A 23,893-nucleotide genomic window follows, 5' to 3' on the forward strand; every position below is an offset into this window, starting at 1 on the left:
TAGACGATACTCACCTTATTTGATGGACACCAAGCGGTGATATTTTCTACTCGGTAGCCACGTTAGCTTTGCCCTACTTCCTTATCTAGCCAGCCCACTACTTTACAGCGTGTGGTGTTATTGAGGTACCTGGGGGATAGTTACACCCCATTCTGTGTACTGTATTCCTACAGGAGTGGTGGGGGATAAACAAACAGCCTCCTAAGGTATCCTTTCAAACACTTTATACACCCATGCTGCAACATGAGTTTTTACTAATAAAGTGATCTACTGTACCATTTGAGTCCGTGTCCTGTAGGATCTTATACTGTATATTACTGACCAGTCCAACCACTATGGCACTATGACGAAAAATTGTAAAATGTAAAATGTGTGCAAATAGACAAATAACGTTTTTTCCAGAGTAAAATGAGCCATAAATTACTTTTCTCCTATGTTGCTGTCACTTACAGTAGGTAGTAGAAATCTGACAGAAGTGACAGGTTTTGGACTAGCCCATCTCTTCATAGGGGATTCTCAGCAAGGCTTTGATTCTTTATAAAGATATTCCCTAAAAAGGATTTACAGTAAACAATAATGCTGGCCAGCTTCCCTGCTCGCTACACAGTTATTTGGCAGTTGGACAGAGCAACTGCCATTCACTAAGTGCTTTTGAAAATAAATAAATCCCTGAGAATCCCCTATGAAGAGATGGACTAGTCCAAAACCTGTCACTTCTGTCAGTTTTCTACTACCTACTCTAAGTAACAGCAACATAGGAGAAAAGTCATTTATGGCTCATTTTACTCTGGAAAAAAACGTACTTCTTATTTGTATATGTTTGCACATATTTAAAATTTTACAATTTTTCGCCATAGTGACCTATTGATCTGAGAATCTTTGCTTGATGGTTGCTCTGGATCTATGGAAAAGCATTAATCGTGTTCAAATATATCCATAAAGAAGGGAACTCTATGCCTTGAATAATTTTCCAACAGTCATAATATATCAGAAAAAAATCTTACTACTGAACTAAGTCCAGCGCTGGTGTTTTTGCAGCTTTCGGCCATTTGAATCAGCACCTGACCTGTGGGGGTAATACAATACATGTTAGCCTGATTAGAAGACTTAAAGGGGAACTGAAAAGAGAGGTATATGGAGGCTGCCATGTTTATTTCCTTTTAAGGCTCTCCTGCTGATCCTCTGCCTCTAATACTATTAGCCATAGCCCCTGAACAAGCATGCAGCAGATCAGGTGTTTCAGACTTTCAGACTTTAAAGTCAGATCTGACAAGACTAGCTGCATGCTTGTTTCTGGTGTTATTCAGATACTACTGCAGAGAAATAGACCAGCAGGGCTGCCAGGCAACTGGTATTGATTAAAAGGAAATAAATATGGCAGCCTCCGTATACCTCTTACTTCAGTTCCCCTTTAAAAAAATCCAACTACCCCATTGTTATATTTCCAGCAAAGCAGCCTAGTGTCAGCAGGCCAATGTACAGAGAGCCACCATCAGAAAAAACATGGTCCAACACATGAGGGCTAAAGGTGGCCATACACATCGATTTTGCTGTACGATCGACCTTTGTTTTGATAATTTTATCGAATTGAGAGAAAATTAAGTGTGTTTCAGTATTCCAAATCGATGAAAAGTGGCTGATTTCATGTCGAATCGACCAGCTTAGTCGATAGAGCAGGATGGAAGATATCGGTCAATCGCACAGGAAACGGCTACTATTCATATGTCATTCGATCAACTCTGAATCGATTTTCGCACGTAGACACAACTATTAGAAAGAACAATTGGTTAAGGTGAATCGCTTAGGATATCACTTGTAGTGTGTGGGCTGTTTGATGATCGACTTGCGATCAACCATACCGAAGTCGATCGCCCAATAAAGTCGATCGCTTTGTTGATGGAATCAGAATCACTGGATGTGTGGCTACCTTAAAGAAGAACTCCAGTGAAAATACTGAAATAAAAAAAAGTGCTTAATTTTTACAATAATTATGTATAAATGATTTAGTCAGTGTTTGCCCATTGTAAAATCTTTCCTCTCCCTGACTTACATTCTGACATTTATCACATGGTGACATTTTTACTGCTGGCAGGTGATGTAGCTGCTGAATGCTTTTTTGGCAGTTGGAAACAGCTGTAAACAGCTATTTCCCACAATGCAACAAGGTTCACAGACAGGAAACTGCCAGGAATACCACGGTCCTCAGAGCTTCTTGTGGGAGAGGTTTCACCACAATATCAGCCATACAGCACCCCCTGATGGTCTGTTTGTGAAAAGGAATAGATTTCTCATGTAAAAGGGGGTATCAGCTACTGATTGGGATAAAGTTCAATTCTTGGTCGGAGTTTCTCTTTAACTCAGCCACACATGCGGAAGCCGCGCTATACAGGAGGCAGGGGAGCGGTGGTGACTGACAGGCTGAGGTAAATAGCAGGCTAGTGACAATCTGCTTGTCGCTAGCCTGGCACTTTTTTAAAGGGGGGGGGGGGGCAGCAGAGCCCGGGGGTGGGTGGGGGGGGGGGGGGGCTGGAGGCACAATGAAAGGACACAGAGGCAGGTCATTGTACACAGAACATGCCTCTGTATCCTAATATGATTTGACAAACACGCCTCAGGTTCTAGGTAATGTAACAGACAATGCAAGATTTTAAAGGGAACCTGAACCAAGTAAAATTACTGTATTTTAAAATAAACACATGACGTAGCTGCAAATGAATATTACATACTTACCTCACCGTCAGTTCCTCTCAGAAGCTCACCATTTTCTTCTTACAGTGATCCCTTCCAGTTCTGACAAGATTTTGTCAGAACTGAAATATACCAGTTGCTGTCAGTTAAAGAGACTCTGAAGTCTCATAAAATTCTCCTTTTTATTTTAAAAATCTCTGTAACATCACTGCCCTAACTAAAACGCTGCATCCCTGCGGCTGAACACTAAGTAAATCCCCCCTAACTCTCCCCCCCCCCCCCCCCCAAAATCCACAACTTTCTTGGTCGTTGATTTTGCTGCTGTAGGAGGCAGAGCTTTCAGCTGCAGCTCTGCCTCAATTCCCGTCTATCAGCGCGTAGCTCCGACTCTCCCCGCCCCCTCTCAGTGAAGGAAGACTGAGAGGGGCGGGGAGAGGCGGCGATTCGCACTGATAGATGCGTGGAGAGGCAAAGCTACAGCCAAAAGCTCTGCCTCTCACAGAAGCACTCCCCGCAGTGTGCTCCGGGGAGTTTCGGGGGGTTTAGTTAGTGTTCAGCCGCGGGGATGCGTCGTTTTAGTTAGGGCAGTGATGTAAGAGAGATTTTTAAAATAAAAAGGTGAATTTTATGAGACTTCAGAGTCTCTTTAAATATCAGTTGCTGACAGTTATAACTGAAAGGACAATTGATGAGCAAGGTAATGTCCATGTTTCCCTATGGCCCCAAGTGGGCGATATTAAAGTTTAATGGTGTGCTGACCCGGAAGCTGTTATGGGGTAACGGTCATTTTCAAGATGGAGGATGGAGACTTCCATTGATCACAGTGGACAAACAGGACACAAGAGAGGAGAAAGAGATTGAGGAGTAGACTACACGGGAGGTAAGTATGACCTGTGTGGTTATTCAATTCTGGGTTGCTTTAATGTAATAGCATTTTTATGAGCAATTGATAAAATCCTGGGAAAAAAAACACGCAACCTTCTACCATGTTCTGAAATCACAGCAGTCTGTCACAGTCCAGATGAACGCACAAATCTGCTGCTGCTGATGTCATTCAGGAACAGGAGATAAGATTTATGTGTGTTTGATGTCAGTGGGGAGGACCCCTGTATGGTAATTTGTTTAATGAGCTCAAAGTGCGGCCCTTCCCAAGATAATGCACACATATTGCGGGTAACTACGGACACCTCTGTACCATCTGCTCTGACCCCATCGCACTCTGTCATTCAGCCATTGGACGGCTTCTGACAGCCCCGCCCCCAGCAGGAAATCTCAGCTTTATGTGTGTGTAAACACAAAACTACCATGGCAACCCTGTATGATAAAATCCTGCCGCATGTTCTGATTCAACCGGCAAACATGCAGACAAATCAGCCAGAATGACGGACAGGGGACAAAAATTATGAGGATTTTAAAGTACAGGTGAAACTCGAAAAAATTACAATATTGTTAAAAAGTCCATTTATTTCAGTCATTCAACTTAAAGAGGAACTGCAGTGAATATAACGTAATGAAAAGTTCTTCATTTTTACAACAATCATTTAGGGTCCTTTTCCACTGCAATACGCAAACACATTTTTGTGCGTTTTTTATGTGTTTGCGTTTCCCTTTTTCTGATTGCCAAGTGTTGTCTTGATTTTTTAAAATAGATACTAATAGTTAAATCAATACAAAACGCAAAATGCATTTCTATGTGTTTCCCAGGCGTTTTTCATGCGCTCCTATACTTTACATTGAAACGCAAAATGCATCATAATTGCACAGTCATGCGTCTGCGTTTTTTTTTTTATCGGAACGCAGCAGTGGAAAAGGCCACACAAGATTCTTATTTTAAACATGTTGTACTTAAGAATCAGCAAACGCATGCGTTTTGCGTTTTTGACAAAATGCAGCTAGTGGAAAAGGGCCCTTATAAATGATTTAGTCAGTGTTTGCCCATTGTAAAATCTTTCCTCTCCCTGATTTACATTCTGACATTGATCACATGGCGGCATCTTTACTGCTGGCAGGTGATGTCACTGGAAGGAGATGCTGCTTGCTTGGCAGTTGGAAACAGCTGTTATTTCCCACAATGCAACAAGGCTCCCACAGTGTGATGTCAGTACCTAGGTGCTGACATCACACTGTGGGTGGGGCTTCACCACAGTATTAGCCATACAGACGCCCCCTGATGATCCGTGTGAGAAAAGGAAAAAATGTCTCATGTAAAAGGGGGTATCAGCCACTGATTGGGATGAAGTTCAATGCTTGGTTACAGTTTCTCTTTAAAAGGTGAAACTGATATAGGAAATAGACTCATTACATGCAAAGCGAAATAGTTCAAGCCTTTATTTGTTATCATTTTTAGGATTATGGCTTTTGCACGATATTCTAATTTTGCAGGTTTCACCTGTAGAGGATGAACAAATTCACCATTGATATCATTTTACCCTTTAGATGCTGCAGTGTCACACGATTAGTGACATGAGCAGAATTCTATGTGATCGCTGTACTTGCTGAACGTTAGTAACCAGCATTATCAGTCTTGTGAGTGACACACCTCTGTGACATTACATAAGCAGGCACACCTGTTTTATACCATTATACTGTTCTTTCTACATACAGTCACCATTTCTGTGACATTACATAAGCAGGCACGCCTGTTTTATACCATTATACTGTTCTTTCTACATACAGTCACCATTTCACTGTTCTTTCGCTATATAAATGGGTGCGTGTGTGTTTTCTAGCTATAAGAACATACAGTCATTATTTCACCCTGAAAAAGGGACGTGTTGTGGCCCCGAAACTTTGGTGTGTTTACCACTGATCCATAATTTAACCACTTCACCACTGAGGGCCCCTTGAGCACCAGAGCAATTTTCACCTTTCAGCACTTCTTCCATTCATTCGTCTATAACTTTATCATTACTTATCACAATGAAATGAACTATATCTTGTTTTTTTCGCCACCAATTAGGCTTTCTTTAGGTGGGACATTATGCCAAGAATTATTTTATTCTAAATATGTTTTCATGGGAAAATAGGAAAAAATGTGGGGAAAATTCATTATTTTTCATTTTTCGGCCATTATAGTTTTTAAATAATGCATGCTACTGTAGTTAAAACCCATGACATTTATTTGCCCATTTGTCCCGGTTATAAAACCATTTAAATTATGTCCCTATCACAATGTTTGGAGCCAATATTGTATTTGGAAATAAAGGTGCATTTTTTTTTCAGTTTTGCGTCCATCCCTAATTACAAGCCCATAGTTTATAAAGTAACAGTGTTATACCCTCTTGAAATAAATATTTAACAAGTTCAGTCCCTAAGGTAACTATTTATGTATTTTTTTTATTGTAATTTTTTTTTAATTACAAAAAATAAATAAATTGGGGAGTGTGGGAGGTAATGAGTTAATTTATTGTGTAAAACTAATGTATTTGAATATGAAAAATGCTTTAGGGTGTAGTTTTACTATTTGGCCACAAGATGACCACAGTAACTTTTTGTTTATGCGACCTGCAAGCGTCGGAAGGACGCTTACAGGAAGAGCAATGAGGCTGGGATTTTTTTTTCCCACAATGATCGCTGCTTCTCATAGAAGCAGTGGATCATTGCGGGACTTAGATCAACGAACGGGAACGGTTTTTCCCGTTCATTGATCTCCGGGCGAGCGGGCAGCAGCGTGCACGAGAGCGGGAGTGCACGCACGAGGGAGCGCGGGCAGCGGTGGGAGGTGAGGGTATCTCCGTCCCTGGGGGTGAAAGGATGGAAAAAGGGATGGAGATATCAGTACAGCTGGGGGTAAAGTGGTTAAAGGGGAATGCTTACCAAGGATTTAACTTCCTCCCAAACAGTAGCTGATACCCCCTTTCCCATAAGAAAACTTTACATTTTCTCAAGTCGGGTCCGTATTGCTGATATTGTGGTGAAATTGTACTGACATCACACTGTGGGAGCCTTGTTGCATTGTGGGAAACAACAGCTGTTTCCAACTGCCAAAAACAGGAGCACCTCCTTCCACAGACATCACCTGCCAGCAGTAAAGATGTCACCATGTGATAAATGTAGATCAGGGAGAGGAAAGATTTTACAATGGGCAAACACTGACTAGATCATTTATACATAATTATTGTAAAATGTATTTGCTGAAACGGAAAACCACCAGGGTGCGCAGGGCCGCGACCCCTGCGCATGTGCACACACAGCTGCTTAAACACTGGACTTTTGGACACCTTTCCTATGACATACTATTATAATGCCCTCGGTTCCCATTTGTCCCCATCACTTACCCAGTCCGTGACACGAGGAGCTCTGTACCGCCTGCTCACCGATCTTCTTAATTGAGTTGAAGTAGACTTCAGCCACATCAGAAAGCGCTGAGGAAAAAACAAAAACAATGAGCTCATCAGAAGAAATGATTGCATATCTACTTCAAATTAAACCCGTGAGAACTAAAATAAAGAAATGGGATACTTACCTCGGAAGAGGGACGCCTCTGGATCCTCTGTCCCACTGCACCGCTCCATTCCACCGCTAAGACCCTCGAAGATCGCAGGCGTGCAGCTGCACAGTAGCACAGACCCGTGCATGTGATGACGAGAGATCTTTCAGAGGGGACAGCGCTGAAACGAGCCGGTGGAGAGGGACGGGAGGAGCCCCTGGAGGACTCCCAAGGTGAGTATCTCTTTGAGGCACTTTTTTCACTTCAGAAGCATCCCTTGCTGAGGTGAGTACCCCATAGGGGCCTTTTTTGGTTTTCTAACAGGTACACTTTAACACTGGTAAATTACAAATTATTGATGCCAAGGACCCCAGAGCTCACAAACTTGATCATTGAGTGACTGTGTGTCAAGGGGGGAGCCAAAAACCAATTTCACTAGGAAAATATAAACTGCAGCCATTCTTACAGTTAATGTCAAGGGTTCTCAAACTTTGCCCAGATGGTCACTGGGTGACTGAGATTAATATTATGGGAAGTGGGTGGAGCCTATAATAGCCAATCAAAATTCACCTGTTCATTTTCAAGGGGAATATTTAAATTGCTTCCATTTTTGCTCTGTTAATAACAGATGCCTCAAACCTGCTACAGTTGGTCATTGGGTGACTGGGATTCAAATGCCGGAGAGGGGCAGAGCCACAAACAGCCAATCTGATTTGTTTAATTTCTATGGGAATATACAAATTATTGATGACAAAGACCCCAAAGCTCACAAACTTGGTCATTGAGTATTTGTGGGTTAGGGTTAGAAAAAGTGGCCGGAGCTAACACCAGCCAAATACATACCCGGGTAACGCCGGGTCATCAGCTATTATTCATAAAAGTGGATGGAGCCTACAAAAGCCAATCAAAATTCATCTATTGATTTTCAAGGAGAATATTTCATTACTGCCATTCTTGGCGCAAGCTCCAAACTGGGTTACAGTTATTTATTGGGTGACTGGGGTTCAAATTCAGAAAAGGGGTGGAGACACAAACAGCCCATCAGATTTGTTTCATTTCAATGCAAATTATTGATGCCAAAGACTGCAAAGCTCACAAATTTGGTAATTGAGTAATTAAGTAATTGTCTGTTACTGTTAGAAAAAGTGGGAATAGCCAACACCAGCCAAATACATATCCAGGCAATGCTGGGTCATCAGTGGCTGGAGACAAATACATATTTCACTGGGAAAATGTAAACTGCAGCCATTCTTACACTGTTAACGGCAGGGTTCTCAAACTTTGCACAGTTGGTCACTGGGTGACTAGGATTAATATTCATAAAAGAGGGTGGAGCCTACAAAAGCCAATCCAAATTCATTTATTGCTTTTCAAGGGGAATATTCAATTGCTGCCATTCTTGCACTGTTAAGGGCACAAGCTTAAAACCTGTTACAGTTGGTCATTGGGTGACTGGGGTTCCAATTCAGAAAAGAGGGTGGAGCCACAGCCAATCAGATTTGTTTCATTTCAATGCAAATTATTGATGCCAAACAATGCAAAGCTCACAAACTAGGTCATTGAGTGTTTGTGTGTTAGGGTTAAGAAAAGTGGGCGGAGCCAACACCAGCCAAATACATACCCGGGCAACGCCGGGCAATCAGCTAGTAATATCAATATAAGAGTAATAACTTTTTAAACCTGTGCACAGAAATTAAGTTGATTACGGTGATTTATGTGGATTTCCATATCGATCCTGTAAACCCTCAGGGCTGGAACCCACTAGAGCGATTTCCTGAGCATTTAGGGAGCGATTCAAACCGCTAGCGATTTCCCTAAATGCTCAACTAATGTCAATGGATGGGCCAAATTCCACTGGAGCGATTGCGATGACCAAAATCGCTAACGCAGGACATGCAGCAGTTTAGCGTTTAGCTTTAGCGTTTCTGCAATGTAAAGTATATAAACGCTGGCATAATCGCTCATCAAAACCTGCACAGAGCGATTTTGCTAGTGTTTTGAAAAGACTGCACACTGTAACAAAATTAAAATTCATTGAAAGGACCAATCAGAATTTAAAACGCTAATCGCTACACAACCGCTGGCAAAAAGCTGACACTTTAAAAACGCTACGGCAGTCGTTAATGAAATCTCTTACAAAACGCTCGTCAAAAAAGCTAGCGATTGCGATTAGCAATAGCGATTTGTAGTGGGTTCTAGGCCTTAAACTGGCTTCACTCCGCAGATTGGCTGTGAGGCCACTGCCCCGCCAAAACCAAACTTTCGGGGGTTACCGCCAGAGAGATACGTAGACAGCGCACTTCTCTTGCTCAGACAGGCCACGACTGACGTTACAGCACCCGGTACCGGCGATTGAGAAGGCGCAGGACGGCGGCGTGGGAGCAATCCGTGCGCATGGGGCTGGAGGAAGCCCCAGGTATGCATAAATCCTTTATGTTATCTGGTCTCTGGTACACTTTCATGCAACGTTTTTCGTCTACTCAATCGCGACATTATTGAAAAATTGTTTGCTGTAGTTCTGAACATTACTCGCACATTTTAAAGTATACCTGAGACGACATGTGACATGATGAGATAAACGTGTATGTACAGTGCAAGACATATTAATAACCAGGCTGTTTTACTTTATTTTGCTGCCAGAAAGCGTTAATTTCCAGGCATGGAAGTGACAGCTTCTGTCTTGTTGTTACCTTGTTGGGAATATAGTAAACATCACTGATAAGCAGACTACAGCCATAAAAGTTTTCCTGGCAGAATACAACTTCTGAGGGCGGGGAAACATAAAATACATGAACTATTGACCTTTTTCTAACTCTGGGACACTTAATAGGCTGCGATGAATTGGAGACCATAAAACATTCAACTTACTTTGTAAATGTTAAAATATAAAATAATCCCTGAGATATTTAAAAAAGGTCATTTTTAGAAGTAGGAGGATGAATATAATTGTTTATCTCATCATTTTTTTTTCATCTCTGGGTCACTTTAAGGTCATTAAATTGATTGTTATATTAATCAAATAAAGATCGAATATTGAACTCTTGTGATGCAGCTCATGAATACTTCTCTTTATCAGATCAAAAATTGCTGACAAATCACACTGCAAAATTGCAATTGTAACCCATTCAGTTGTGTACATACCCATAGAAGAAAAGGGAGGTCCAAACTTACGTGACTATCAAAGGCAGTACCAAGTACTGAACTAATGAAATGCAATAGTGATGCTCTATGCATGTGGTTTATATAGGGAGTAAAAATAATTTGTGAGATTTATGCTGCATACACACTTGAGATAAAAGTCTTTGGAAAATGAAAGATCACAGACCAATTTTACCCCCTTCCATGTAGTATGAGAGCCATACCTACACAGTCTATTCTATTGAGCTGCACTCCCCATCAGACAGAGATCTTACCCCCTTCCATGTAGTATGAGAGCCATACCTACACAGTCTATTCTATGGAGCTGCACTCCCCATCAGACAGAAATCTTACCCCCTTCCATGTAGTATGAGAGCCACACCTACACAGTCTATTCTATGGAGCTGCATTCCCCATCAGACAGAAATCTTACCCCCTTCCATGTAGTATGAGAGCCATACCTACACAGTCTATTCTATGGAGCTGCACTCCCCATCAGACAGAAATCTTACCCCCTTCCATGTAGTATGAGAGCCATACTCTACACAGTCTATTCTATGGAGCTGCATTCCCCATCAGACAGAAATCTTACCCCCTTCCATGTAGTATGAGAGCCATACCTACACAGTCTATTCTATGGAGCTGCACTCCCCATCAGACAGAAATCTTACCCCCTTCCATGTAGTATGAGAGCCACACCTACACAGTCTATTCTATGGAGCTGCACTCCCCATCAGACAGAAATCTTACCCCCTTCCATGTAGTATGAGAGCCATACCTACACAGTCTATTCTATTGAGCTGCACTCCTCATCAGACAGAGATCTTACCCCCTTCCATGTAGTATGAGAGCCATACCTACACAGTCTATTCTATGGCGCTGCACTCCCCATCAGACAGAGATCTTACCCCCTTCCATGTAGTATGAGAGCCACACCTACACAGTCTATTCTATGGAGCTGCACTCCCCATCAGACAGAAATCTTACCCCCTTCCATGTAGTATGAGAGCCACACCTACACAGTCTATTCTATGGAGCTGCACTCCCCATCAGACAGAAATCTTACCCCCTTCCATGTAGTATGAGAGCCATACCTACACAGTCTATTCTATGGAGCTGCACTCCCCATCAGACAGAAATCTTACCACCCTTCCATGTAGTATGAGAGCCATACCTACACAGTCTATTCTATGGAGCTGCACTCCCCATCAGACAGAAATCTTACCCCCTTCCATGTAGTATGAGAGCCATACCTACACAGTCTATTCTATGGAGCTGCACTCCCCATCAGACAGAAATCTTACCCCCTTCCATGTAGTATGAGAGCCACACCTACACAGTCTATTCTATGGAGCTGCACTCCCCATCAGACAGACATCTTACCCCCTTCCATGTAGTATGAGAGCCATACTCTACACAGTCTATTCTATGGAGCTGAACTCCCCATCAGACAGAAATCTTTGCAAGATGCTGCACACAAAGATGCTGTACACATGCAACAGATCAGTATCTGCAAATTGCAAAAGATCTGTTCCTGCAAAAGATCCATTCCTGCAAAATGCATTCATAGCCTATGAGATCTGCAGATCATCATACACACCTTATTTAACTGACATTCATCTGCAGATCAGATCCACCAGGATGGATTTTCAGATCTGCAGATGAATGTCAGTTAAACAAGGTGTGTATGAGGATCTGCAGATCCCATAGACTATGAATGCATTTTGCAGTGTGTGTGTGTGCAGCATCTTGCAAAGATTTTATCTAATGGGGAGTTCAGCTCCATAGAATAGACTGTGTAGGTATGGCTCTCATACTACATGGAAGGGGGTACAATTGGTCTGTGATCTTTCATTTTCCAAAGACTTTTATCTCAAGTGTGTATGCAGCATTAAAGGTAGCCATACACTGGTCGATTTGCCATCAGATTCGACCAACAGATAGATCCCTCTCTGGTTGAATCTGATCAGAGAGGGATCGTATGGCTGCCTTTACTGCAAACAGATTGTGAATCGATTTCAGCATGAGACCGATCACAATCTGTGGTGGTGGTGGTGCCGCCGCAGTTCCCCTGGCCAGCTATACATTACCTGCTCCCAGAGCCGGGACAAGGTCCTCCAGCACCCAAGGCTGAGATACCAAAGTGCGCCCCTCCATCCCTGCCACCCCAGCCGTCACACACTGATTGCTATTAGACTAACAGGCCCCCATGGGCCCACAACCTCCCCAACACCTTAATATCTAGTTATCTGGTTTGCAGTCACTGCCATGTATCCCCTTTTCTTATTTCTTTCTGCTTCAAACACAATTAGGAATGACAGCTGAATGAATTCTGCGCCCCTTCCTACACTGCGCCCTGAGGCTGGAGCCTCTCCAGCCTATGCCTCGGCCCGGCCCTGCCTGCTCCGGCCGACGCGTTTCCCCGCTGTCACCGATGTCTTCTTCTCCGCTGGGTTCCGCGTTCCGGTCCGGCTGCCTTCACTTCTTTCTGTCCGGGGAAGTTTAAACAGTAGAGGGCGCTCTACTGTTTAAACTTCCTGCTGACACAGGAAGTGAAGGCAGCCGGACCGAAACGCGGAACCCAGCGGAGAAGAAGACATCGGTGACAGCGGGAATACGCGCCGGCCGGAGCAGGTAATGTATTGCCGCTAGCGTCGGTCGTCGGGCATTCGAACGCCGCTATCGACGCACTCCCGACCCGCCGGAGATCGAGAAAAATCTTCTGCACGGACGGCTTGACGGGAACGATTGATTTCGGACGGAAATCGATCGTTCTGTCAGCGTTTGCGCAACAATTTCACAGCAGATTCGATCACAGTGATCGAATCTGCTGTATATCAGCGGGAAAATCGTTAGGTGTATGGGCCCCTTTACTCTCCTAAGAATTAATTGGGTTCACTTCTCAATGAATCAAAATGTATTTAAAAATCTAAGTTTAAAGGGAATCTGAAGTGAAAATAAACTCACGATATAATGATTTGTATGTGTAGTACAGCTAAGAAATAAAACATTAGGAGCAGAGACATAAGTCTAATATTGTTTCCAGTACAGGAAGAGATAAGAAACTCCAGTTGCTATCTATGCAAAAGAGCTTCTCTGTTTTTTTTTTTGCTTCAGTGTCAGTGGTGTGTGTATTGACTTTGATCTTTAATATACTTATATGGTACCATATAAGTTCTTGGTATTTTCATATCTTATCAAAAAATGCCTTTTAAAGGACAACTGAAGTGAGAGGGATATGGAGGCTGCCATATTTATTTCCTTTTAGGCTACTTACACACCAGGACGTTGCGTTTAGGGGACGCTATAATAACGTGCCCCTAACGCAACGCCTGGTGGTGTTGGAGCAGGACGCTACCAAGAGCCGCGTTACAAGCAGCTCTTGGTGCGCCTGCTCTGTCAGAGGCGCTGCGGAGACCACGTGAGCGGAGCTCTCCGCATCACATGGTCCCGCCAGCCAATCCGCGGCCGCTCTAGGATGTAAACACTGCAAGTGCAGTGAATAATAAGTAGCCATGTGCCTGGCTACGTAGCGGCCTCTCCCCGCCTCCTCTCCGCCCCTAAAATAAAAAAAAACACCCGTACTGAGCATGTGCAAACAGTCTAACGCGGCTTAGCCGCGTATAAAGTACTGCATGCAGTATGTTGTCTTGACGTGAAGCGTTACTGTGTAACGCAACGTGGGCACTGTGAACAGCCCATTGATTTTTCATTGCTGTGCGGTGGGGGTGCGTTACAGGCTGCTCTAACGTGCGCCTGTAACGTCCCAATGTGAAAGCAGCCTTAAAGAGACTCCGTAACAAAAATTGCATCCTGTTTTTTATCATCCTACAAGTTCCAAAAGCTATTCTAATGTGTTCTTGCACTTTCTACTATGACAGTCTCTGTAATAAATCAATGTATCTTTCCCCTGTCAGACTTGTCGGCCTGTGTCTGGAAGGCTGCCAAGTTCTTCAGTGTTGTGGTTCTGTGATGCATCTCCCCCTTCCAGGCCCCTCTCTGCACACTGCCTGTGTATTATTTAGATTAGAGCAGCTTCTCTCTTCTCTCTTATCTTTTACAAGCTGGATAAATCGGAGCTGGCCGGGCTTTCACATACTTAGGAATTACAGACAAGGGCAAAGCTGTTTGCAGGAAGAAACGAGCAGCCTGAAACTTCAATGCATGAGAACAGGGGGAAAGAAACACACAAATGATCTCTTGAGATTCAAAAGGAAGGGTGTATACAGCCTGCTTGTGTATGGATGTATTTTCTATGTGTGGACATACTGTACATCAACCTACTTCCTGTTTTGGTGGCCATTTTGTTTGTTTATAAACAAACTTTTTAAAACTGTTTTTAACCACTTTTAATGCGGCGAGGAGCGGCGAAATTGTAACAGAGGGTAATAGGAGATGTCCCCTAACGCACTGGTATGTTTACTTTTGTGCGATTTTAACAATACAGATTCTCTTTAAGCAATACCAGTTGTCTGGCAGCCCTGCTGATCCTCTGCCTCTAATACCTTTAGGCCTCTTTCACAGTGGGACGTTGCGTTTGATGCGACGTTAAGGTCGCATAACGTGCCCCTAATGCAACGCATTGAAAGACTATAACTTGGACGTTATTTAGCCCTGCGTTTGGTGCGCCGTTTTTTGTCGCACAGTGATGGAACGAAAACGGTGCATGCGTTAAATTTAATTAAAAAAAAAAAACCTTACTGAGCATGTGCAACACACATAACGCAGCAAGTGTATTGCTAAACGCACAGCATGCAGCACTTTCTAAATATTGCTACACGTTACACACAACAATGCAACGTGTGCACTGTGAATGTGGCACAGACTTACTATTGCTGTGCGTTAGTCTGCGTTATAAAATTTTCTAACATGCGACTTTAACGTCGCACTGTGAAAGAGGCCTTAGCCATTAACCCTGAACAAGCATGCAGCAGACCAGGTGTTTCTAACATTATTGTCAGATCTGACAAGATTAGCTGCATGCTTGTTTCTGATGTGATTCAGACACTACTGCAGCCAAATAGATCAGCATGGCTGCCAGGCAACTGGTATTGCTTAACAGGAAATAAATATGGCAGTTGCCCTTTAATATGGAAATGCTAACTTATTCTGAAGTGAACAGTAGTATTCAGAAGGTTAAGTGAGTTTGTTGTAACTGGTCGCACCCATTATATATATCAGCTCAATCACATACATGTGGTTTCAGCGTGAGCTCACAGCACTTTCCTCTGGATTTAGCTCATGTGGTCATGTGTCCCGGCCTGGCCATGACGAGCTCCTGCTTAGTTGTGTTACAGTCAGTAATACTCACAAGTTAGAGTACAGAGCAATGCAGACATAAAAGTATGAAATCATTTGCTGGTAGTATAGATCTGCCCATATAAAGGATCATTTCAACACCCCTGGCCAGCGAAAACACACACAAGAGTGCAAATGAGGAATTTTTATTTATAAAAGCAGGGGAATAACTAGGCCCCACCGGGCCCCCTGCAGAATTTCAGAGCGGGCCCCCCCCCCTCTCCCTGGGGCCCGCTCAGGGCCGTTTTGTGGGGGCTGGAGGGGTGGCAGCATGAGGGGAAAGCCTTGGCCACAGTCGGCAGGGAAAGGGGAAGTTCCCCCCTCTCCCTCACCTCTGGGCTCTCCCCTCTGTGCTCCCCTCCAGCTAGTTACAGTGTGTGGGCAGCGGGCAGTGGCGGGCAGATACATACCTTCTTCCATGCGTTCCACCGCATACTCCTCGCTCTAGCGTCTGTTGTCACTTCCGGAAGTGACGTCACTCCCGGAAGTGACGTCATACGCTAGAGCGAGGAGTATGCGGTGGAACGCACAGAAGGTATGTATCTGCCCGCTGCCCACACTGTAACTAGCTGAAGGGGAGCGCAGAGGGGAGAGCCCCGAGGTGAGGGAGAGGGGGGGAACTTCCCATTTCCCTGCCGACTGTGGCCAAGGCTTTCCCCTCATGCTGCCAACCCTCCAGCCCCCACAAAACGGCCCTGAGCGGGCCCCAGGGGGGGGGGGGGGGCGCGGGCCCCCCCGCGGGAGCAAGGTGTGCAGGCCCTATTGTTACGCCAGTGTATAAAAGCTTGTACAGTACAACCACGGAATATGTTGCCCCTTAATAAATTAATAATAATAATAATAATACAGCATAGGGAACTGAATAATATTTTGCAGATTTTCCATTCTTAAAGCAGCAGGGACAGCCATACTATCCTAGGAAAAACAAACACATACCTGTTCTCAGGGCCGGATTTACCATAAGGCATTGTAGGCACCTGCCTACAGGCTCCTTGTGTAGCAGAGGCGGCTCCCCCCAAGTGTCTCCCTACCCATTGGGGAGGGCTACTTAATACTGAGGTGGGGGGCACATCTAGCTCCCTATACTTGTGGTGGGGACACATCTACTGCCTAGATTAATGGGGTTACCTAATAGGGGAGGAGGGATGCCTACCTAATATGCTGGTGTGGCCTGAAGTGAGGGGTGGAGTTTAGGGCACCAGAATGCCGGTGCCTACATGCTCCTGATCTGTTAATCCGGCGCTGCCTGTTCTACTTACATAACATGTATTCCACTGTCCACATTTGATTTCAGTGAAATTTATGTAGTAAATAAAGAAAAAAACTGTTCCAGGCATTTTCCATCCTTACTGTCTCGGACTGAAGCCAATCTTGTTGTCATTTCCTCCATTACTCATTTTTTTCTCCTGGCTGAAATGGTGTATGTATTGCCAGCCCTCCTCCACACTGAGCTCTGTACTAGAAAGTGCACTGTCATATCTAGCTTGCTTTGTAAAAACACATGCGAGCACAGCTAATGTCGTAGTTCAGCAGCTTCTGCAGAGGGGTGAGGTGTATTTCCCTTCTCAGCCTCGTGTCACACTGATCTGCCCTCAGCCAATCAGTGAGGAGCAGGAATAAGGGAGGGTAGATAACAATCTTCCCTCTCCCGACAATGTGCCAAATATAGCCAGACTGACTGAGATAAGAATTATTATAGCAAAAACATTTATGATTATATTGGAAATCATTGCAATGCAGACTACATAATAAACACAGAGCAGTGGGTAAATGATTTGATTTTTGGCTGACAATTCTAATCTTGTCTTGTGAGTTACAGCCGATCTCTGACGGAGGATAAACTGCTTAAAGACACCATGCTTTGCTTTCTCTCAGGAACACACACTGGTCTGTTTTTCTTTTTGACTTTTCTGCTCTCTGAGTAAACTTTATTTAACACTTCCTGGTTAACAAGCAGACAACATTGTCATATGACTCAGTGGTCTCTGATTTCAGCCTTTCACGTCAGGTGTGCATTAACTAGTCCAAACCCCCCCCCCCTCCCCACCCACACAAAATATCCATAAACAGTCCAAACACAGGTCACCTCTACAGCTACAACATGAAGCGCAATCTCTGGCCAGTGTTACCAACATCTGTGTAGCATGCAGGGCTTTCTATTAAATCTTAGAGAGGAACTTTAGAGTGCTCAGATTTTTCTGGGTTCAACCTTGGATTGGGGGGGGGGGGGGGGGGGCGGGCGGGCGCCACGTCAAAAAAAGGTGGGGGGGGGCGAAAATGGGGGTATTTGCGCCGCGCCGAAAAATGAGCGTGGCCATGACATTGTATGGGCGTAGCTAACATAATGATGTAACAGCGAGGCATAAGAAAGCAGTGTTTCCGCCATGATGTGGTGAAACGAGGATTCGCATCATGGGTGTGCAGAAACTGTGTGATGCTAATAGTATACCGTAACCCCAAAGCAGCAAACATAGCCATCTATGACCATTAAATAATAAATGCAGCAACAGCTAACCCAGACACCAGAAAATAAACGCAATGTGGGCAACATTTCAGCAGAAAATAAACGCAATGTGGGCAGAATTTCAGCAGAAAATAAATGCAATGTGGGAAACATGTCACCAGGAAATAAACGCAATGTGGGCAACATGTCACCAGAAAATAAATGCAATGTGGGCAACATGTCACCAGAAAATAAACGCAATGTGGGCAACATTTCAGCAGTAAATAAATGCAATGTGGGCAACATGTCACCAGAAAATAAATGCAATTTGGGCAACATTTCACCAGAAAATAAAACGCAATGTGGGCAACATTTCACTAGAAAATAAAACGCAATGTGGGCAACATTTCAGCAGTAAATAAATGCAATGTGGGCAACATTTCAGCAGTAAATAACGCAATGTGGGCAACATGTCAGCAGGAAATAAGGCAATGTGGGCAACATTTCACCAGAAAATAAACACAATGGGCTTGATTCACAAAAGAGTGCTAACTGTTTGCACGGCCGTTTTCGCGCGAATTTTCGCATTGCGTGCGCTCGTGAATTTTTGCGCGAAACGATAACGTTTTCGCGCGCAAACACGAATTTTACCGCAAAATCGATATCGTTTGCGCGCGAAAATACGCGTTTGCGCGCGAAAACGTTATCATTTAGCGCGGAAATTCACGAGCGAGCGCAATGCGAAAATTCACGCGAAAACGGCCGTGCTAACAGTTACCACTCTTTTGTGAATCAAGCCCAATGTGTGCAACATTTCAGCAGTAAATAAATGCAATGTGGGCAACATGCCAGCAGGAAATAATGCAATGTGGGAAACATTTCACCAGAAAATAAACGCAATGTGGGCAACATTTCACCAGAAAATAAACGCAATATGGGCAACATGCCAGCAGGAAATAATGCAATGTGGGCAACATGTCACCAGAAAATAAACGCAATGTGTGCAACAATTCACCAGAAAATAAACGCAATGTGTGCAACATTTCAGCAGAAAATAAACGCAATGTGTGCAACATTTCAGCAGTAAATAAATGCAATGTGTGCAACATTTCAGCAGTAAATAAATGCAATGTGTGCAACATGTCACCAGAAAATAAACGCAATGTGTGCAACATTTCAGCAGAAAATAAACGCAATGTGTGCAACATTTCAGCAGAAAATAAACGCAATGTGTGCAACATTTCAGCAGTAAATAAACGCAATGTGTGCAACATTTCAGCAGTAAATAAACGCAATGTGGGCAACATTTCAGCAGGAAATAACGCAATGTGTGCAGCATAACACCTGCAAAAAAATAATAATTTACTCACCTGACAGAAGACCCCTCACGCGGCCGGCCTCTGGCGCACAGCTCCTCCGAGATCTTCCTCCTGCAGTCTCCCGTGCTGATGGAGTAGCAGGGCTACGGGAAGATTGAGCCCGAAGCCCTGTACTGGAGACACAAATAGTCTCCAGTACACGGCTTCGGACCCCATCTTCCCGTAGCCCTGCTCGCCTGCCGAACACTATGCAGACTGGAGCGGGGCTGCGGGCTATGAACTGGCGCGGCATCTAATAGACGCCGTTGCCAGTTGTAATTACGGTGGCCAGAGTCCCGAGGCCGGGACGTCCCGCTGCTTAAAGTGGGATGTTTCCCGGGACGCAAGGCATCCTGGGACAGCGGACCCCGAAGGCGGGGCGCATTCCGGGTAAAGCGGGACGTCTGGTCACCATAACTTTATCCAAGGATTGAACTTCATCCCAATCAGTAGCTGCTACCCCCTTTCCCATGAGAAATCTATTCCTTTTCTCCAATGGATTATCAGGGAGGTCTGTATGGCTGATATTGTGGTTAAACCCCTCCCACAGCGTGATGTCATGACCATGGTTCTGACAGTTTGCTGTCTGTGACCCTAGTTGCATTGTGGGAAATAACGAGTGTTCCCAACTGCCACGCATGCATTTTTCAGTAAATTGCCATTTTGAAGAGATCACCTGCCAGTACTAAAGATGTTGCCACCTGTGCAGGGGCATAACTACAGGGGGGCAACCTCTGCCACCGAAAGGGGGCCCAGTGCTGTGAGGGGGCCCTAAAACTGCACTCACTCTAATAAAGGGGTCTATGCCTCAGATCCGGTGTTTTTGTGGTTGCACTTGCTTTGGGTATGGAGATTATGATGTCCACACTTGTTTTATGACCCGTGTGAGATGGGAACTCAGGCCGTGAGGGTCACCAGGGGGAGGCAAGGGAAGGGGTGGGAACACTGGGGGGCCCCATCCAAGTTTTGCTGGGGGGCCCCATGATTTGTATTAATGCCCCTGCACCTGTGATAAATGTCAGAATGTAAATCAGGGAGAGGAAAGATTTGTACAATGGGCAAACACTGACTAAATCATTCAGAAATTAATATTGTAAAAAAAAAAAAAAGCAATTTTATTCAGTATGTTTTTTTCACTACAGTTCCTCTTTAACCACCTCGGCCTATGGGTGTTTTCACCTTCAGCGCGGAAGCAATTTTCCCCGTCAGCACTCCTCCCTTTTTTTTTGCCAATAACTTTATCACTACTTATCACACGTAAATGATCTTGTGTTTTTTTTTTTGCCACAAATTAGGCTTTTTGTGGATGATGCTTGTTTTCAGTAATTACTTTATTATCTATGCATTTTATAGGGAAAGACAGGAAAACAATTTTATCCCCTATAGTTTTAAAATAAGTAATGCTACTATAAATAAAACCCAACATTTTATTTGCTCGCTAGTCCCGGCCATCACAACATTTAAATTATGTTCCTAGTACAATGTATGGAGACAATATATTATTTGGAAATAACGGTGTATTTAAAAAAAAAAAAATTGTGTCTGATCAATAATTACAAACCTTTATTTACTAAAATAACAGTAATATACCCTCGTGACATAGATATTAAAAAAGCTGAGTCCCTCGGACAACTCTCTAGTAAATTACATTTTTAAACTGTTTTTTTTTTTACAAATGTTTGTTTGCAGGGCCGGTCCTAGACTTTTTGCCACTTGAGGCAAACTTGTTAGACCCCCCCTCCCTCACCTGGGTCCCCCGATCTGCACTCCCCCTCTAGCTTTTAAGTGCAGCAGCGAGCGTATTAATAAGAGACAGTGGGTGGGGATGACTCACCTCTTCTGCGTTCCAGCGTGCGTTCCTCTCTCATCACTTCCTGCAATGCCGCCCACTGTATTGTAAGTGGACGGCATTGCAGGAAGTGACGAAAGTGGAACGCACGCTGGAACGCGGAAGAGGTGAGTCATCTCCACCTGCTGCCTGATATTAATACACTCGCTGCTGCACTTAAAAGCTAGCGGGAGAGTGCAGATCGAGGGACCCAGGTGAGGGAGTGGAGGGGTCCGAAGCCCCTCCCCGCCGCTGTGGTCAATACCACCTTCCTGCTCGCTACCCCCTCCAGCTCGGCGGCCCCCACAACCACGGCCAGGTGGGTGCCACCCCCCGATCTTTGCCACCTGAGGAACCCGCCTCACCCTGCCCAAACCGGCCCTGTTTGTTTGTTAATGGGGGGGGGGGGGGAGGAGTCTTTGGAAAGGATTAATTTAATTAATTCTGGAGTGTTAAATTTTCTATTTTTTTTTCACTCTACTTTACCTTCTTTATTATGAATGGACATGCACCCGACACAGCAACACTGGGCGCAGATACGTGTTCAGTTAGACTTGTCTGTTTTTGGGCTGGTGCACACCGAGCGGCTTTTTGGGCGTTTTCAGATCCGCTTGCGGCTGCGGATCTGCTTGGTCAATGTATCTCAATGGGGTGGTGCACACTAGAGCGGGAGGCGTTTTGCAGAAACGAAAAATGCCTGGGTGAGGCATTTTTTGGATTTCGGATGCGTTTCTGCCTCAATGTTAAGTATAGGAAAAACGCAAACCGCTCTGAAAAACGCCTGTTCAGAGCGGTTTTGCAGGCGTTTTTGTTACAGAAGCTGTTCAGTAACAGCTTTACTGTAACAATATATGAAATCTACTATACTGAAAACCGCAGCAGCAATCCGCAAAACGCTAGCAAAACGCCTCATAAAAATAAAAAAAAGCGTTTAAAAATCTGCTAGCATTTTGCGGATCTGCTAGCGGGTTTTGGTGTGCACCAGCCCTTTCTGAGCATCATTTTCTCTGCATAAGGCTGTATTCACAGTGGTCAGTTGCACAACACACGCATTATGAGTGTGAATGGAAACTGGACATAGACTTTAGTAATTGCCTGCAAGCAGCGAGTTAGACTAACGACACCAGTTACAACACCGTACTGTGAACAGCCTGATAGAATTGTATGGGCAGTGTGCTGACATGCAGAATTATTCTGTAACGCAACTGATGCAGTGTGAACCTAGCCCTCATTATCTGACAGTTTGGCATTGCTGTCAATTGTTCTTCTGCATGTGAAAATTGCTTTCAAGTGTGAACTAGGCCAATGATTAACATTGGTTGGAGTTTTCCTGTGCAGAAAATACACAGAAAAACTGACCAGTGGAGACGGGCCCTCAAGTGGTTAAAGGATATTGAACACGGCTGACTCACTGCACAGCTGATGATAAGAATGACCAAATATTGCTCAGTGGCCAGGATAACAACTGGAGCCAGGCCAACAATAAGCTGTCAGAAGTGCAGGCACTGCAGCTACTTAGTGCCCGTTTCCCTTGAGTGTGAATGTGCATTAGTACTGAAAGCAATGCAATTTCAATGAAATAGTTTCCACTGAATTCATTTTTGTAGTCTGGTCTGTCTCCCATCCCCCCCCCCCCCCAAAAAAAGGAAAGCTTGCCGCAGATTTTAATATCACGCATCGATTTTCCATGTAAGGACTATAATTATGATAGTTGGATGTAAAGCTTTGCAAAAAAAAAAAGAGTTGCATATGAAAAAAGCATGCAAAATATTATATCTTTGTGGAAATGGGGCCTTACATATGGAGGAGTTTACATGTCATACCCGCTGTCATCACACAATACTTAGCAAAGGGTCATTTTAGCCAACGGGTTAAATACTTAACTGATGTCTTGGAATTATTATGAATTATACAGGTTCTGAGGCTACTCCTACATAATCGTTGCCTAAACAGCATTTAACTAGCCACAAGGGATGAGGTGGCAACAATAAGGTGGGCATACTCCCTTTAACCCTCATCGCCATTTCACTCATCCATAATCGGTAAATGGGAACAGCTGTTCCCAAAGCCTATCAAAGTGCCTGTAATGAATGAAAGCCGGCATCAGTGAAATGCGCGTGTTCATTGTCAAAGTGAAAAACATACACATAACATTTCCTGTGTACTGTTCTAAATCTAGTGGTCAAAAAGTAAAATACACAATATTACATCAAAATAAATAAATACATAACCCACTATTTAATAACCCATTATTCCTCTCTCTATAGTTCCCACCATAACACACTTGTAAAACAAACAAAAAAAACCAAAACAACAACAAAGATACAAGGCAACAGCATTAAAAAAATACATAAATAGTTACCTCAGGGACTCAGCTTTTTTTATATGTACTACATATCATGAGGGTGTATTACTATTATTTTTGCAAATAATGGCTTGTAATTATTGTTATAATATACAGAAACACAAAATGGAAAAAATACATTTCTTTTGAAATAAAATATTGTCACCATATATTGTACTAGCGACATCATTTAAATGTTGTAATAATCTGGACAAATGGGCAAATAAAATGTGTGGATTTTATCTACAGTAGAACTTTTTATTTTTAAAGTATGATGGCTGAAAACTGAGAAGTTACTTTTTTCAATTTTTAACTTGTTCTTCCCTGTAAAATGCATATAAAATATTTCTTAGCAAAAGTACTGCCC

At 43.7% G+C, this 23,893-nt stretch overlaps 1 protein-coding gene across 3 annotated transcripts in view; it reads right to left on the reverse strand.

Annotated features, from left to right (window-relative positions):
- The window catches only part of BAIAP2L2 (BAR/IMD domain containing adaptor protein 2 like 2), a 93,506-nt gene that overhangs the window by 56,149 nt on the left and 13,464 nt on the right, over window positions 1-23,893 (reverse strand). The window contains exons 1-3 of one of the 3 annotated variants that reach the window (XM_068251403.1): window positions 17,345-17,410; window positions 6,966-7,052; window positions 1,005-1,066 (exon numbers count right to left, since the gene is read on the reverse strand). In XM_068251403.1, coding sequence (XP_068107504.1) covers window positions 1,005-1,049 — 45 coding nt within the window. In that variant the 5' untranslated portion in view covers window positions 1,050-1,066; window positions 6,966-7,052; window positions 17,345-17,410. Of the gene's footprint in view, window positions 1-450; window positions 587-1,004; window positions 1,067-6,965; window positions 7,053-17,344; window positions 17,411-23,893 lie in introns of those variants that run through there. The other 2 variants (XM_068251404.1, XM_068251402.1) reach the window with 2 other exon arrangements.

The sequence above is a fragment of the Hyperolius riggenbachi genome, chromosome 9, assembly GCF_040937935.1.
Source record: "Hyperolius riggenbachi isolate aHypRig1 chromosome 9, aHypRig1.pri, whole genome shotgun sequence".
NCBI lineage: Eukaryota > Metazoa > Chordata > Amphibia > Anura > Hyperoliidae > Hyperolius > Hyperolius riggenbachi.